This window comes from Tenrec ecaudatus, chromosome 1 (assembly GCF_050624435.1).
Source record: "Tenrec ecaudatus isolate mTenEca1 chromosome 1, mTenEca1.hap1, whole genome shotgun sequence".
NCBI classification, from domain to species: Eukaryota; Metazoa; Chordata; class Mammalia; order Afrosoricida; family Tenrecidae; genus Tenrec; species Tenrec ecaudatus.
In genome coordinates, this window is record NC_134530.1 from 43,364,141 (window position 1) to 43,378,748 (window position 14,608).

At 53.0% G+C, this 14,608-nt stretch overlaps 1 protein-coding gene across 1 annotated transcript; it reads right to left on the reverse strand.

The window, feature by feature from the left end:
• Positions 1-6,107: 6,107 nt before the first annotated feature.
• Positions 6,108-14,291, reverse strand: PLA2G2D (phospholipase A2 group IID). Its single transcript, XM_075538410.1, has 4 exons — positions 14,252-14,291; positions 9,972-10,116; positions 7,957-8,063; positions 6,108-6,253 (listed from the first exon to the last, which is right to left on the reverse strand). Exons 1-4 carry the CDS (start codon positions 14,289-14,291, stop codon positions 6,108-6,110), a joined length of 438 nt encoding a protein of 145 aa, XP_075394525.1.
• Between the last annotated feature and the right edge of the window lie 317 nt (positions 14,292-14,608).

Genomic DNA, 14,608 nt, shown 5'->3' on the forward strand with positions numbered 1-14,608 from the left:
GTACACTGGTACATATGAGGGTTGGAGGTACAGGGAATCCAGGGTGGATGATACCTTCAGGACCAAGGGTGTGAGGGACGATGCTGGGAGAGTGGAGGGTGAGTGGGTTGGAAAGGGGGAACTGATTACAAGGATCCACATGTGACCTCTTCCCTGGGAGAGGGACAGCAGAGAAGGGGGGAAGGGAGACTCCGGATAGGGCAAGATATGACAAAATAACGATGTATAAATTACCAAGGTCATATGAGGGAGGGGGGAGTGGGGAGGGAGGGGGGAAAATAAGAGGACCTGATGCAAGGGGCTTAAGTGGAGAGCAAATGCCTTGAGAATGATTGGGGCAGGGAATGTATGGATGTGCTTTATACAATTGATGTATGTATATGTATGGATTGTGGTAAGAGTTGAATGAGTCCCTAATAAAATGTAAAAGAAGAAAAGAGAAAAAAATGATTAGGGCAAAGACTGTACAGATGTGCTTTATACAATTGATGTATGTATATGTATGAACTGTGAAAAGAATTGTATCAGCCCCAATAAATTGTTAAAATTAAAAAAAATGAAAAAAACGAAAAAAAAAAAAAAGAGTTGTACGTCCCCCAATAAAATGATTAAAAAAAAAAAAAAGAAATGGTTCTTGTGTACAGAGGAATGGCTTCGATGGAAGTGTGGTTTTTGTCTTTTAGCACACCATACCCCCCCAAGGAGACAAAGGGCAGGACTTGGTCCACAGTCTTTACTAAGATCAGGTCTCAACCCCAGCCTGATCCTGCCCTTTAGGATCGCAGAGAATGCCCTCCAAAATATAGCCACAGGAATAGAGTCCAGAATTATAATCAGTCACATAAAGAATTACCACCCAGACGGCATATTAATGGGCTACATCCCAGCATCATCAAGAGGGGCTTGACTTGAAGAGGCAGCTCTTCCCCGGTCGTATTTAGTGCCTCTGTGTCCTGCTGCTAGTCATGACCGTTTCCCTGGTCAATACTTTTAGAAGTAGGTTACCGGGTCCTTCTTCCTAGTCGTAGCTTGGAAGCACCACTGAAAACTGCTTCCCATGGGGCACTCTGCTGGAAACACTGGTGGCATCGTTCCCAGCAACACAGCAACACACAAGCACGATTCTTCTGTCTCACAAGGTCGTGACTTGGTACTGACTTAACAGCACACAATAGCACTATGATGCTGCCCAGGTTTCAGCAGAGCTTCCAGACCGAGACAAACTAGAAGCAAAGGCCTGTTGATCTACTTCTATAAACCAGCCAGCAAAAAGCCTGTAGCTGACCATGAACAGCTGATCATTCCACTGTGCACGGGGTCACCAGGACCAGCTGTACATAGGCTGCCATGAGTCAGGGGCAAAGGCAGGTGATAACAAGAAACCAGGTCACAGACCGAGAGACCAAAGATCAAGCCCTGACTTCAGGTGGCCAGGCTTCCTTGGGGTTGGGCCAGTTATGGGGCTGACTTGAGCTCTGAGCAAAGCTGTTAGGGACGCCAATGTGAATGCCCCCCACGGGGACACTGAGAAGGCAGAAGGGATGAGAGGAAGATAGGACCCTCAGCCCCCTCTCCTCCCATCACAGAGATAGGGCAGGTGTGCAGAGTGTGGGTATTTGGGGAACGCAGCCAGCTGGCAGAATTGCAGGGCTGGAGAAGGCATAAGCCCATCACTTTGCCCCTGGGGTGGGTCTCCTGGACATCAGCTAGCGCATGGGCAGGGCTCAGGCTGAGTCACAATGATCCCCAAAGCAAGGGCTTAGCGGGATTATTCCCCGTTACTCCTGCCTGCTGGTCTCCTGCCTCTGTCACATCCCCGGCACTTCTCCATCCCCTAGTGTGGCTAGTCTCTGGGAGGGGCAACCAGAGCTGAGTCATGCGTGGTCCCAGTCAAGAGTGTGGGAGGCAGGGTGGGATGAGGGCCGGGAGTCAGAGAGGCTGGGTTTGAATCCCAGCCCTGGTACTTATCAGCAAGCGACTCATTCTGAAACTGAACACATCCTGCTCAGTTTAAGTTTCTTCAGCTGTAAGCGCAGATAACACTGCGGATGTCCTGCAGTTGGTAAGAGAGTCGGTGAGTGGGCACCACAGGTATGTGGAGGCCGAGGCACCCTCCTCCCCTGGGTATCGAACATGACCAGGAAGGAGCTGATGGCAAAGAGAAGCCACACCCCTCCTCCTCCCACAATGGGCCTCTCTTTCCTATGGTGAGCCCACTGGGTTAAAATGATCCTGAGAAGAGAACTCACAGGGAGGGAATGTCTTGCCTTGGGAGACAACAAGGGGAGGAACTCAGTGCTGGCTGCCCCGAGATCCGCCTGCCTATCCCATCCCCTGGTTCAAAGCCACGACTTTACCAAGCTGAGCGCCATTCGTTCATCATCCGACGCATATATATCGATCGCCTACTATGTGCCAGAGCGGGAGGACAACAGGCACTGCCCCTGCTCCGGAGCTGGCCCAGCCTTGATCATGAATGTGCTTCAGTCCTCGGGCCTGGAATCCTCCTCACGCCAACCCTGGCCTGTTGTGTTCTTGTTTGTAGCTAACAGCAGGAATTCTATGTGGACTCTGACAACCCAACCCACCCCACCCATCCACCAAGCAGACACCGGTTGTCTTTAGCACATGGTGACTCCTCTGTGTCCAGGAGAGCGGTGCTCCCTGGGGGTTCAGCGGCTGGGGTTTCAGAAGCCAGGTCTTTCTTCCGAGGTGCCTCTCCATGGACTCAGGTCTCCGACCCTTTGGTTAGCAGCCATGCATGTGAGCTGTTTGCCCGCCAAGGGACTCCCTGGCTCCTCTCAAAGCCCCCAAACCAAACCTCCCATCCCTAGAAGCAGCCTGAGGTGCAGCTGGATCGCTCAGAAGCTCCAGCCTGGTTGTAAGTAGTTGTGTGTAGACGGTACACCTCCCAGGGACCTCCTGGCCTCTCTCAGGGTCGAGGAGTCTGAGGCATAGGTTCCCAAACTGACTTGGCCCCCACCCTCTTTTCAGAAAATAAAATGACTCAGTGCGTACCCCCCTGGCAGTGAAAAGCCATAATCCAGGATAAAGTGTAGGGATCTGCTTTTGCAGCCCCCCGCCACACCTTCCCATACCTTCCAGGGGGCACTATCTCCTACATTGGAAAACACCAGTCTAAGCCACTCTGGGCAGTCCAGGGTCTTGGGAAGTACTGGGTCAGGATAGGGGGGTGAGCCAGACCCGAGGGTAGCGTGGTTTGGATGGTGAAGGGGCTTATGGAAAAGAGACACAAGGAAGCGATGGTATCTTCTTGGCTGGAAGCTACAAGGAGGGGAGGAGAGACCAGAGCTGGAAGGAACCCGGCCCTTGGTGACATCACCAAGCCGAAAGAGCCGCGTGGGGCCGCTGGCTGTTTTGTGAACTGAGATGATCAATGAGGCGCTGCCTACTGAGTCACGGTTCTTGGCTGGAGGCTGCCTGACAGACTCCTGCCAAGTACGTGCCAGGGGAGACAGAAGTCGAAGACCAAGAGACAAGCACAGCTCGGCCTGCTCCTGGGCGTGGGGCCTTAGGCACTTCCCCATCCCCTCTCCAAGCCTCAGTGTCCTTGGCTGTAAAATGGGGACAGAATACCAAGACCTAGGAAAGGTGGGGTCTGCCGGGCAAATAGGAGCCATCAGCTCCCGGAGGCAGGTCTGAGTAAAGGGACTTTGCTTATCAGGTGTTTGCACAGCTTGGTGAGCTGCGTCCTCCTCCTGATTGTTCTCGGGTTGACTTTAGATTTGGGCGCTGTAATTAGCACTTACAGAGGACTCATCACCACCCCTGTCTGTGTGTTGCGCTGACGGTGGTGGCGTGGGTGCTGCACAGAGGCTGGAAGTCATGCTGCTGCTGTTGTTGTTGTTGTGCGCCATCAAGTTGGTCGTGACTCATAGTGACCGCATGCACCACAGCATGAAACACTGACGGTCCCGCGCCATCCGCACCATTGTTCTTGTGTGTGAGCCCACTGTCGCGGCCACGGTGTCCGTCCACCGTGTGACGGCCTTTCTCTTTTTCGTCTGGAAGCCATGCCACTGTTATTGCAGGTGCCAGCAGGACTGCCCATGGCGGGCAGTTATCAGGGGGAGCTTCCAGACTAAGGCAGAGTAGGAAGAAAGTCCTGGTGATTTATTTCCAACCTGGTGACAAGTCTGTGGATAGCAACAGGACATTGTCCAACATGCTGGCTTTGGACACGTCCTCAGGGGGGGATTGATCTCATGTTTACTAAAGGGGAGGGGTGGTGAACTCGAGGGAGCCCTGGAGACAATGGACTGGCCCAGCAGTTACACCGTGAACTTGAATAAGGACTGGACAGTGTCTCCTTCTGCTGTGCACACAGTCACCCAAGTCCAAGTGAATCCCAGAGTAGTTTTCTATCGACCTTTTGATCTACCTACCTACCTACCATGTTCCTGGCTCTATTTTATCCACACCAAAAGATGAAACAAAATGAAACCAAAAAAATATATGGCCGCCTGGGCATTCCAGAGGGGGAACCGCGCCAGAAGGCGCCATGGTCATCATCCTGGGGGGCTATCTTCCCTGGTGATTATGGGGGGCTCGAACTGCTAACCTTTGCCTGTCGACTGTTGATGCCACCTGGGACCATGCCTCTCACGCAGCTTCCTGTTTGCACCTATCCTTAGTGTGCGAGGAAACCGAGGCGAAACTGAGGCGCCTCCTGTGAGCCCAGGGGTCTTGTCAGCTCTGTAACGGGGATTTGAACTCACAGTCTTATGGCTCCTAATTCTGATGATGCCTCCTGGCATTTCACAAGTAGGTGCCCCAGGCTGGAGTGTGGCCTGGTCAACATGCATGAAAAAACAGCTTCTGGCTCCTTCGGTGGCAAAGTCCACCATTCCTCTGTGCTAGGCAGGCTTCCTGGAAGCAGGGCGTGAGATGAGGGGCTATATGTGAGTGGGTTATTGAGGGGAAACCTGCTAAGGGGTGCAGAAGACAGGCTCTCAGGGGACCAAGTCCCCAAAGCCAGCTGAGCCCTGGGCCCTGTGGGCTCTGGTTCTGAGCTAGTTAGCACATCGCAAGCAGGAGTCCTGATCTGTGAGGGGGAAGAGGAGACAAAGAAGGGGTAGGTGGGGTCAAAGAGTACCTGCCATGCCCCAGGAAGAGCTCTGAGGAGGAAACAGCCAGCGAGCTTTGGCTGGTAGGCCCTGCCCCACGAGCCAGGGGAGGGCTGCCCTCCCAGAGGGCTGGCACTGGAGCCTTTGGGCACCTGGCATCTGGAGCAAGGGTGCGCCCCCTGGCCAAGCCTTCGCTTGAGGGCTATTTCAGAATCCTCTCTGGGTTAGGCACCACTCTGAGTGCCAGGGATAAAACCCAAAGCCCCCAAGCCTAGAGGGGGAGGAGGACACAGGGTGACCGCTCTGGGACCTGGCGCCCTGGGAAAGCCCCCACCCGGGTCTGGGGAAAGGTTGGAGAGTAACAAGGGCAGAGAAATCAAAGTGCCCCTTGGGGAGCTGACTCAGGCTGAAGCTTGGCTGCGTCATCCTAAAGGGGGTGCTGTGGATGGCACTGAAGGAAGGGGCAGCAGAGCCATCTCTCCAGAAAACCTGGCATCTTCAGCCGGTCCCCAGCCTTGACCCCAACCTAAGGGCTCCTCCTGAGCTGGCTTTGACTCTTTTTTCTAAGACCCTGGTCCCCCTTCAGAGCCGACAGCTGCTGCCTCAGTTGGAGGATTTAGAAGATCCGAGAGGCACGGTAGGGGTGGCGTGGGAAGCCAGGCCTGAGCGCAAAGTGGGTGCCTAATCGGTGTTCACATTTCCACTTGCCCAGTCAATGTCCACTTTTGAAACGTGTTGTTCAAGTCAAGATTCAAATAAGGTTCAGGTGGCCTGATTGGTCAATCAGCGCCATTCTTCATTTATTGTGGGGAACATCTTGGAAGAAGGGCATCTGTCATTTCCGCCAGCTTCACACCTGTGCTCAGACCCACAGAGGTGCGGTTCTGAAGGGGCCAGGCTGGTCCATGGGGGTTCAGTGCTAGGTGGAGGCGTTGGGAATCCTGTGGGGTTTCCAGACAAGCTGGCAGAGGCAAGGGACCGGAGAGTGGAGACAAATGGCAGGGCTGCAGGGAGCTCCCCCTAGCACTCCGGGTTCTGGCCCTGGCAGCGGGGCCGCCAGTAGTACCGCAGGCGCTTGTTGTAGGAGCTCAGGTTGCGCTGCAGACACAGGGCTATCTCCTTGTCGCAGGCACACAGCTGCTGCTCGCACCAGCTCCCTTTGTCGGCTGTGGGAAGGAGGAAGGAAGGGGCTCAGTGTCTGTCCCTTCCCGATTCTGACAGCCACACAGCCAGCCGTCCCAGGCTACAGAGGACCCAGGCTTCCACCCTGCTCCTTCAATCATAGCCGTGTGACCTTGGACATGAACCATCGCCTCCCTGGGCGTCACGGCCCCTTCCTTTACTTATTCTCCGTTCCGTAGACACTTATTGTGCACCTGCCAGTCTGAAGATGAAGAGAGACCAGGACAGATGCGGCTCCCGCCCTGGTGAGCTCTGTGTCCCCGAGGAGGAGGCAGGCGAGGTGGTGCTGTGCCTTGGTTTCTTTCTCTATCCCAAACCCAAACCAAACTCACCTCCATCAGGGAGATGCCAATGCAAGGGGCCCTAGAGGACAGGGTAGAACTGCCCCACCCCCCGGTAGTTTCTGAGACTATCTTTGTACATGGGAATAGAAAGCCCTGTCTTTCTCCAGTGGAGCGGCTGGTGGTTTCAAATGTCCGACCTTGCGGATTGCAGCCCCGCGTGTAACCACTATACCACCAGGGCTCCTCCTTATCTTTAAGATGGGGAGAGGTATCAACACGGCCTTGGGGGCTGTTGGAACATTGACACACAAGTCAGAAATAAAAGATGGCACCCCAGTGGTACAGTGGTTCATGGACTGGCTGTGAACAGAAATCTCGGTGGTGTGAACCGATGAGCTACTCCCAGGGAGAAAGAGCTGGTCTAGAGACTGACAGTCTTGGAAGCCCTGAGGAGCAGTCCTAGTCTGTCTGTCCTGGAGTCAGAAACAACTCCGAGGCAACACGTCTGGTTTGGGCTCTTGGCTAAGAAGGCAAAGCACTGAGCACAGTCCCCGGTACTCCTAAGCATTTGATCAGTGTGGGCTCGTAGCTCCATTGGTGTCACCAGTACCAGCCTTTGTGTTGATTCTGATTCCTGGCAACCCTTTGTGGGCTCTAGTAGAGCTGTGCCCCCTCCCCAGGGTTTCCAGCAAAGATAGCCAGGACTTTCCTCCCTGGGTGAACTTGAACTTCCCACCTTCCAGAGAGCAGCCAGACAGACCAGTCACTCATTCCACCCAGGGACACTATTACCATGAAGCCCTCAGTTGACAGTGACTTCAGTGATGAGCTTCTGGGTGCCAGCCCTGAGACCTGCTGGCTTTTTCTAGGTGGGGCCCCTCTCATGGATTCAGGGAACAAGTGACCTGGGTCGTAGCCCAGACTCTGCCACCTGCAGTCCACACTCTATAGGGAAGCAGAATGGCAGTGCCTCCTCCCTTGCGGCTCTGTGTTGGGGACCGACATGGGTCGGCAGGGTGATTAGTCCAGGGTGACTCACTCCCCAGGAGGCTCCATCTGTCTGCTGTTGGTTTCATTCTTGCAGTGACTGTAGCGTTTGGACACTGTGATCTCCCTGAGGTTTATAGGTGTGAAACCAAGGCTCAGAGAGGTTAAGCAGCAGGTTCCAGGTCACAGAGCTCATCAGCGGTGGGTCTGGAATCCAGGCCGATCCCTTTCCCACCCAGGCTGCCTCTGGTGGCATTGCCAGGGCTTGGTGGACATAGGAAGCATTGCTTCTGCCCAGGTCTTGAAGGGGGTCTAAGTCCCTAAGGGTCCTCCTCACATTGCCCCTCCCCCCAGAGGCTGCCTCGGGGCATGAGTGAGGCATGACCGGCGCCGCCCTGAGGTCCGGTCGCACTCACAGCAGTAGATGGTCCCCTGGGAGACGTTGAATCTGTAGTGGTCGGTGTTGAAATGACATCTGTACCTGGTCAAGTTGGAGTAGCAGCAGTCATGGTTCTTGCAGCACCTGGGCGGAGGAGAGGGCGGGGGTGATGAGGAGGCTGGGAGAACGTCTCTGCAGGTTCTTGGCTAATGTGGGTGCGTGAATGCCCCCCACCCAGGGGACAAGTCTGGGTGCGCATGTGGAAAAGCCAAGGTCCTCTGAGTTCTAAGCCATGACCACAGTAAAACCCAAACCCAACCACGGCCGCTGAGTGGATTCTAACTCAGGGCAGCCTCACAGGATGGAGTCGAACTCCTGAACTCAGGGTTTCTGAGCCCATGACTCTTTACAGGAGCAGGCCAGCTTGTTTTCCTCCCACTGAGAAGCTGGTGGGTTTGAAACCCTAACCTCGGGGTAACTCACGGCATCACCAGGGCTCCCTATGATCATAATAGCTAATGTTTATTGAGCGATCACCAGGCAGTTAATATTATTAGTAATTATTGTAGGGTGGGTCCTCAACTCATGGCCACCCATGTACAATGAAGGGATCGCTACCTGGTCCCACCCCTCCCCCAGAGCCAGTGCCCTTGGGCTCAGGTGATGGCAGGGTTTTCCTGGCTGAGTTCAGCATCCTTGGGGCACAAAGGTCTCCACAGACAGATGGGGAGGGCTGTGCGTGAGGTTTATGGGCTGCGGATTGGACCCTGGTCTCTTATGGGAGGGGAGAGCTCTGTTGTGATGGTCACTTCTGCTGTGACCCAGGTCACACGGCCTGGGAGTGATGGTGCAGGAATGTGACTCCAGAACCGGCTGGCTCTCAGGTGTCCTCTGCCGATTCCTGGGGTTGTCCTGAATATCAAAGCAAGTGCAGGCGTCCCTGGCTTTCCGAAAATTCACTTCACGTTTATGAAGGACCAATATTAGCAACTGATTTTTGCCAACTGAAAGAAATCCCAAGTGGATTTTCACTTTTATGAAAAACGGCAGGAATGGAACTGAGCATTCAGTGCTTGGTGGTATTGGTCACGTGTGGGGCTGCAATCCTCAGGGTCAGCAGTTCATAACCACCAGCTCGGGAGAGAGACGGGCTCTCTACTCCCACCAAGAGCGACTGTCGCAGAGGCCCACAGCGGCAGCTCTCCTCTGTCCTATAGGGTCGCTGTGAGTCTGCATTGACTCGGTGGCGATGAGTTTGGGTTTTTTGGTTTGATCAAAGGGGCAGCGAGAGTGGCGTCCTCAAGTCCCTTCCCCGGAAATCACACTCACCCAGGTCAGCTGAACCAGTGAACACTGAAGTTCGTGTGAGTTTAGGGCTTATATATGAATCTGGTTACTTGGTTTGGTAGGCTATTTTCTGGGTCTCAAATAAAAAACCAAATTCATTGCCATTGACTCAATTCCAACTCATCGCAGCCCTACAGGACAGGGTAGACCTGCCACCGTGAGTTTCTGGGACTGCAATGCTTTGCGGGAGTAGAAAGCCTCATCTTCCGCCCTCAAAGGGCCTGGTGGTTTTGAACTGCTGACTCTGCAGTTAGCAGCCCAATGCATAAACACTACACTATCAGGGCTACCTCCCGTGTGGGATCTGGGAACACATACAGAGTTTTTCCCCCCATATACATGAATGGCCATTGGGTTTGTTCCTTTATGCCATTTCCACCTTCAAAAGGCTTCCTAGAGGTGCTCTGCTTTCAGACTGGGGGTCGGGGAGGAGGAGCCTGCACTGGCAAAAACAACTGACCCTACACAAAACAATGGCGAGGGCCTCCATGGGGTGGCTGGATTTGGGGTTGGAAGCGTGAGGGAGTGGCCCCTGAGACTGAGAGCCCTCTGGAAGGGGAGGGCTGGGTGGGGGCTGCATCAGCAGAATTCCCAGCACACAGTACACACGCAACAAGTATCCCGGAGCGGATGGGAGGCCAGGAGAGGGGACGAGGCGGAGGCAGGGTAGGAATGCCGCCGCAGGCTGAGCTCGGGGAGGGTTACCAGTCTGTGGCATCCTTGGGTTGGCCTTTGCCACCAGGTCCACAGTGACAGCCGTAGAACCAATAGGAGATGAGGGGGATCTTCCCGGTCACTTGTCTGACCATCTTGTTCAGGTTCAGAACCCCGCTCTGGATTGGAATCACACCTGCCAATCCACCGGCATAAAGGAGACAAGATGAAATCAGGGGGGGTGGCCGGGAGGGGGGGCTCCGGGCGGGCACCACTATGGAAAACAGCACCCGAGGGACCCTGTGCTCACTGTGGCCCAGTCACCACCCGGCAGTGTCTCAGGCAATCGGTATCAATTTCTTAGAGCCACCGTGAAAGGAGTGTGGCTTTTCAAGTCAGCCAGCACCTGTTATGGAGTCCTTCCAGATTTCAAACGGTTGTGAAGATAGGACAGAGAGTTCCCACGCCCCCTCGCTGCTTGTTTCCAATGTTATCACGTACAGGGCAGGCTGCGATACATTCGCCAAGCTCAGACACCCCACCCCCACCCCCACCCGGCACAAGGACGGCTACTGTCTATCTCCATTTCACTGATGGGAAAGCGGAGGCTCAGTACTTGCTCAAGGTCAATGCTCCTGCCACTTGATTGGGTCTCAACTCCCGGTAATGTCAGGTGCCAGGGGGCAAAAGGCTGCCTGGCCCTGCACATCCCCATGGGGAATGGAGGACTGGCCCTTCCGCATCCACAGACGTCTCCTTGGCGGAGACTTGGAAGTAGATCACCAAGCTGTTTATTTCCTAATCGACCCGCTGCACCCGTCTGCTCCACCTCGTGACAACACACACGCCCCCACTGAGAGACGGTGGTGGCTTCGCAGGAGCTGCATTGCCCAGGAATAAAATGCGGACTTCGCATGCAAGGAGAGCGCTCTACCCCTGAACTGCCTCTGCCTCGAGTCCAGAGTCAGAAACCCACTGCCACTGAGTCCATTCCGATCCACAGCGAGTTCCCGAGGCTCTAAATCCCTATGGGAACAGGCAGTGTCATCTTTTGCGCTTGGAGCAGCTGGTGGCCTCAAACCCCTGACCTTGGGGTTAGTGGTATACCAGAGCTCCCAAGGTCACAAAACAACCAAACAAATAAAAAACCTCACTGCCATTATGTTGATTCTGACTCATAAGGGCCTGACCCCCTAGGACAGGGTAGAAGTGCCTACTGGAAACCCTGTGCGTTTCTGAGACTGTAAGTCTGGATGGGAGTAGAAAGTCGCCTCTTCCTCCCACAGAAAGGCTGGTGGTTTTAGACCACTGACCTTGCAGTCTATAGCCAAGGGCATAACAACTAGGCTTTCAGGGCTTCTGCCCAGGTTCACAGTGACTGGTTGAAGGAGCCAGGATGACTCCATCTCTATCGATTTCCCACTCGGAATAAGCCTCCCTCCCCTACAGACACTCATCCATTAAAGGGCGCATGTGACAGGTGGGTCTCTCGGAGGGCGGCCTGATCTATACATGAAGAATTTTCATGGCTAGTTCGATTTCCATCACACGAACTGCTGTTTAAAATGGATCATAAGGGGAACGTATTCCATAGGGAGAGAGGACTGCATTATTAAGTTTTGCCAGAAGAAATTCAATCTATGTAGGTGATGAATTCAGGGGTGAAGTTGGCCTGAAATGTACACGCGTGCAGCCTCACGAGTGGATTGAAGAACGTGCGGGCATTGCCCTGGGTGGAGCTGAGGGTATGAAGACCGGCCTGGTGCTGCCAGGAAAAAGGGAGTTGTAGTAAGACACCTCTTACTATGTCCTCACTTCGAGCCACCCTAGTTAGGGGCTCCTTTGGGAGAATGATGTTGGAATGAAAGAGAGGCTGAGCCTGCTGAGCTCCAGCAGCCCTGCACAGGAGGGAGGACGGAGGAGGAGCTTGGGCAAGCATCCTTGCGGTGGACAGAGAGCGATGGCTGCGTGGCAGCTGGTCCTTGTGGGCTTGGATCCTCGGAGAAGTGTTTGGACACCCACATCGCTTCTTCTGTTTGACCTGGTGCTGAGTTGTCATCAATCAGTATGGCCCTGCTGGCCATAGGTCCTTAATGATATAGTTTAATTCAGGACTCTCTACACCTATTACTGCAGTCCCATTTTGGAAGGCATCCTCCACGGCGAATGAACAGGGTAGGGAACACTAGTGGCATAGTGATTACATGTTGGGCTGCAAACTCAAACCCAACAGTTTGAAACCACCAGCAGCTCCTTGGGAGAAAGACGAGGCTTTCTACTCCCATAAAGAGTGGAGGGAGAGTGGGTTGGAAAGGGGGAACCCATTACAAGGATCTACATGTGACCTCCTCCCTGGGCCACGGACAACAGAAAAGTGGGTGAAGGAAGACGTTGAACAGGGCAAGATATGACAAAATAATAATCTATAAATTATCAAGGGTTCCTGAGGGAGGGGAGAGTGGGGAGGGAGGGGAAATAAAGAGCTGATGCCAGGGGCTTAGGTGGAGAGCAAATGTTTTGAGAATGATGAGGGTAATGAATGTACAAATGTGCTTTATACAATTGATGTAGGTGTGGATTGTGAAAGAGTTGTATGAGCCCCTAATAAAACGATTAAAAAAAACTTGTAAAAAAAAAGGAAAGCAAATTTTGCCATCATGGCAACAAATGTACAAATGAGCTTGGCACAATGGATGGATGTAATGATTGTGATAAGAATTGTACAAGCCCCCAATAAAATTATTTTTTAAAAAAAAGAGTTACAGTCTTAGAAATCGACAGGGGCAAGTCTACTCTATCCTAGAGGATCACTATGAGTTGGCATTGATTCAACGGCAGTGAGGTTTTGGATTTTGGGGGGTTTTTGGTTGATGGAGTGAACCAAGTCCCAACCTTTGTTTCCTTGGGGACATCTTTGAATCACCCTTGGTCGAGGGTGTAGCTCAGACACCATCCCTTGTTTTCTCTGGATGGGATTTATATATCCCCAATGCACCTCCCTCCCCTGGAAAGCCAGACCTCTGTTTCCTGACAGAGCTTTGGTGGAAGCAAGAAGTCCTGCTGTGATTTTTGGACACTTTGGGGTTCTGGCTCTGAACCTTGCATTTGGCTCGCCTCTGCCTGACCTTTTGGGTTGGGAACGGAACAGCATATCCACCATCTCACGAGAGGTTTGCTCACAGTATTGTGACTTTCTGTGGGACACTGCTATGAATCTCAGTGGCCATGAGGGACGTGAGGGGATACTCAAGGCAGGAGTGGGGGAAATGGAGCAGAAGGGCATCCTGAGGAAGTGAACATTCTGGACATCTTCGATCTCCAACTCCTTGGGACTAGTCAGGTATTGATTCTTCTAAAAGAAATGATCACCCTAGTGGTTCCTACTGCACGGGATGCTAAAGAGAAATCTTACTAGCTGTGACCTTGAGAATGAACCACCCTCAAGGGCTGGATTTATTGACACAGAACCCAAAGGCAAGCAATTGCCAACAAGAGCTTTACAGTACCTCTTGTGGGCCCAACAGAGACCTGAACTTAGAATTTTGCCTTCTTGATGAACTTAATCTCCCTTTCCACCCCAAATATAGCTCTTTCAAATTCGGCTCAGAAATACACTAAACTCGCCCTGGAAGGTTGAAACTGTGGCTTCTAGCTGTAGGCTTAGATGAATTTCTGAAGGTGGAGTACAATTTTCCTCAAAGTTCCACTGAAATCTTGGAGATGTGTTCCTCTCCAGAATTTGGGGGTCCCAAGATATCATAAAACCTTAATTAAAAATTCAAAATCCTTTTAAAAAACAAAAAACCCAAGCACATTTTGAGATGGATTGAGAAACTAAAATGATTTGCTATCAACCCCAGTTTTGCATTGAATCTGCTAAAGGGAGACTGAAAACAGCCCCACCCTCCTCCTCGGGATCCAAGAAGATCATGGAAATGAAGAGAGTGCTGTGTAAAGGTACAGGATTGTTCTTATTCGGCCAAAGGGATGGGGCTGCATAGAGTGAGGCAGACAGACCTCACCTCGGTCATTTGGGTCCAGCGCACCAGAGGTGTCTGCCAGCAAGCTGCCAGACTCTGAACTTGCAGCGTCTCACCTGTCCTGGGGCACACCGATGGGTTGGCAGCTGAGTCTTCTCTGGTCCAAACAAAGCACTGGGCTAGGAGATTGGCAACTAAGCATCACTCCCTGCAGGGAGGGCCTGGAAGGTTGGAGGCCTCAGAGGGATCTGTGCATGGGTTATCACGGCAGCAGCCCCCTAGTTTAAGAAGGTGGGTATAGAGCCTGCCTCTTCTTCCCGTCCCAGCCATGGGGGCTGACACCCTACTCACCAGCGAACACCACCAGCACACACAGCAGCGGAAGTTGCATGGTCCCAGAGGCAGCAGGAGCTGGAAGTACCCTTCACTGCAGGCTGCCCCTTATAGCGGATGCCCGTCCCCTCAGCCCTGCCCCTCTCCGCTCCAGCTCATGTGAAGGAGTGTACGGTGCGCCCCTCACTTCCTCTTTTGTAATGCTCTGGAATTTTACTTATCTTTTCTTTCCTCTCGGACTGCAAAAGGAACACACACATTCAGTGTGGAAAATCTGCAAAACACAGCAAAGAGAGATTAAAAGTGGTCTGTGAGAGGTTTGTATTCTCATGGAATTCAGACTTTCCAGAAGCATTGAGGGGGTCCCGTCAGCTT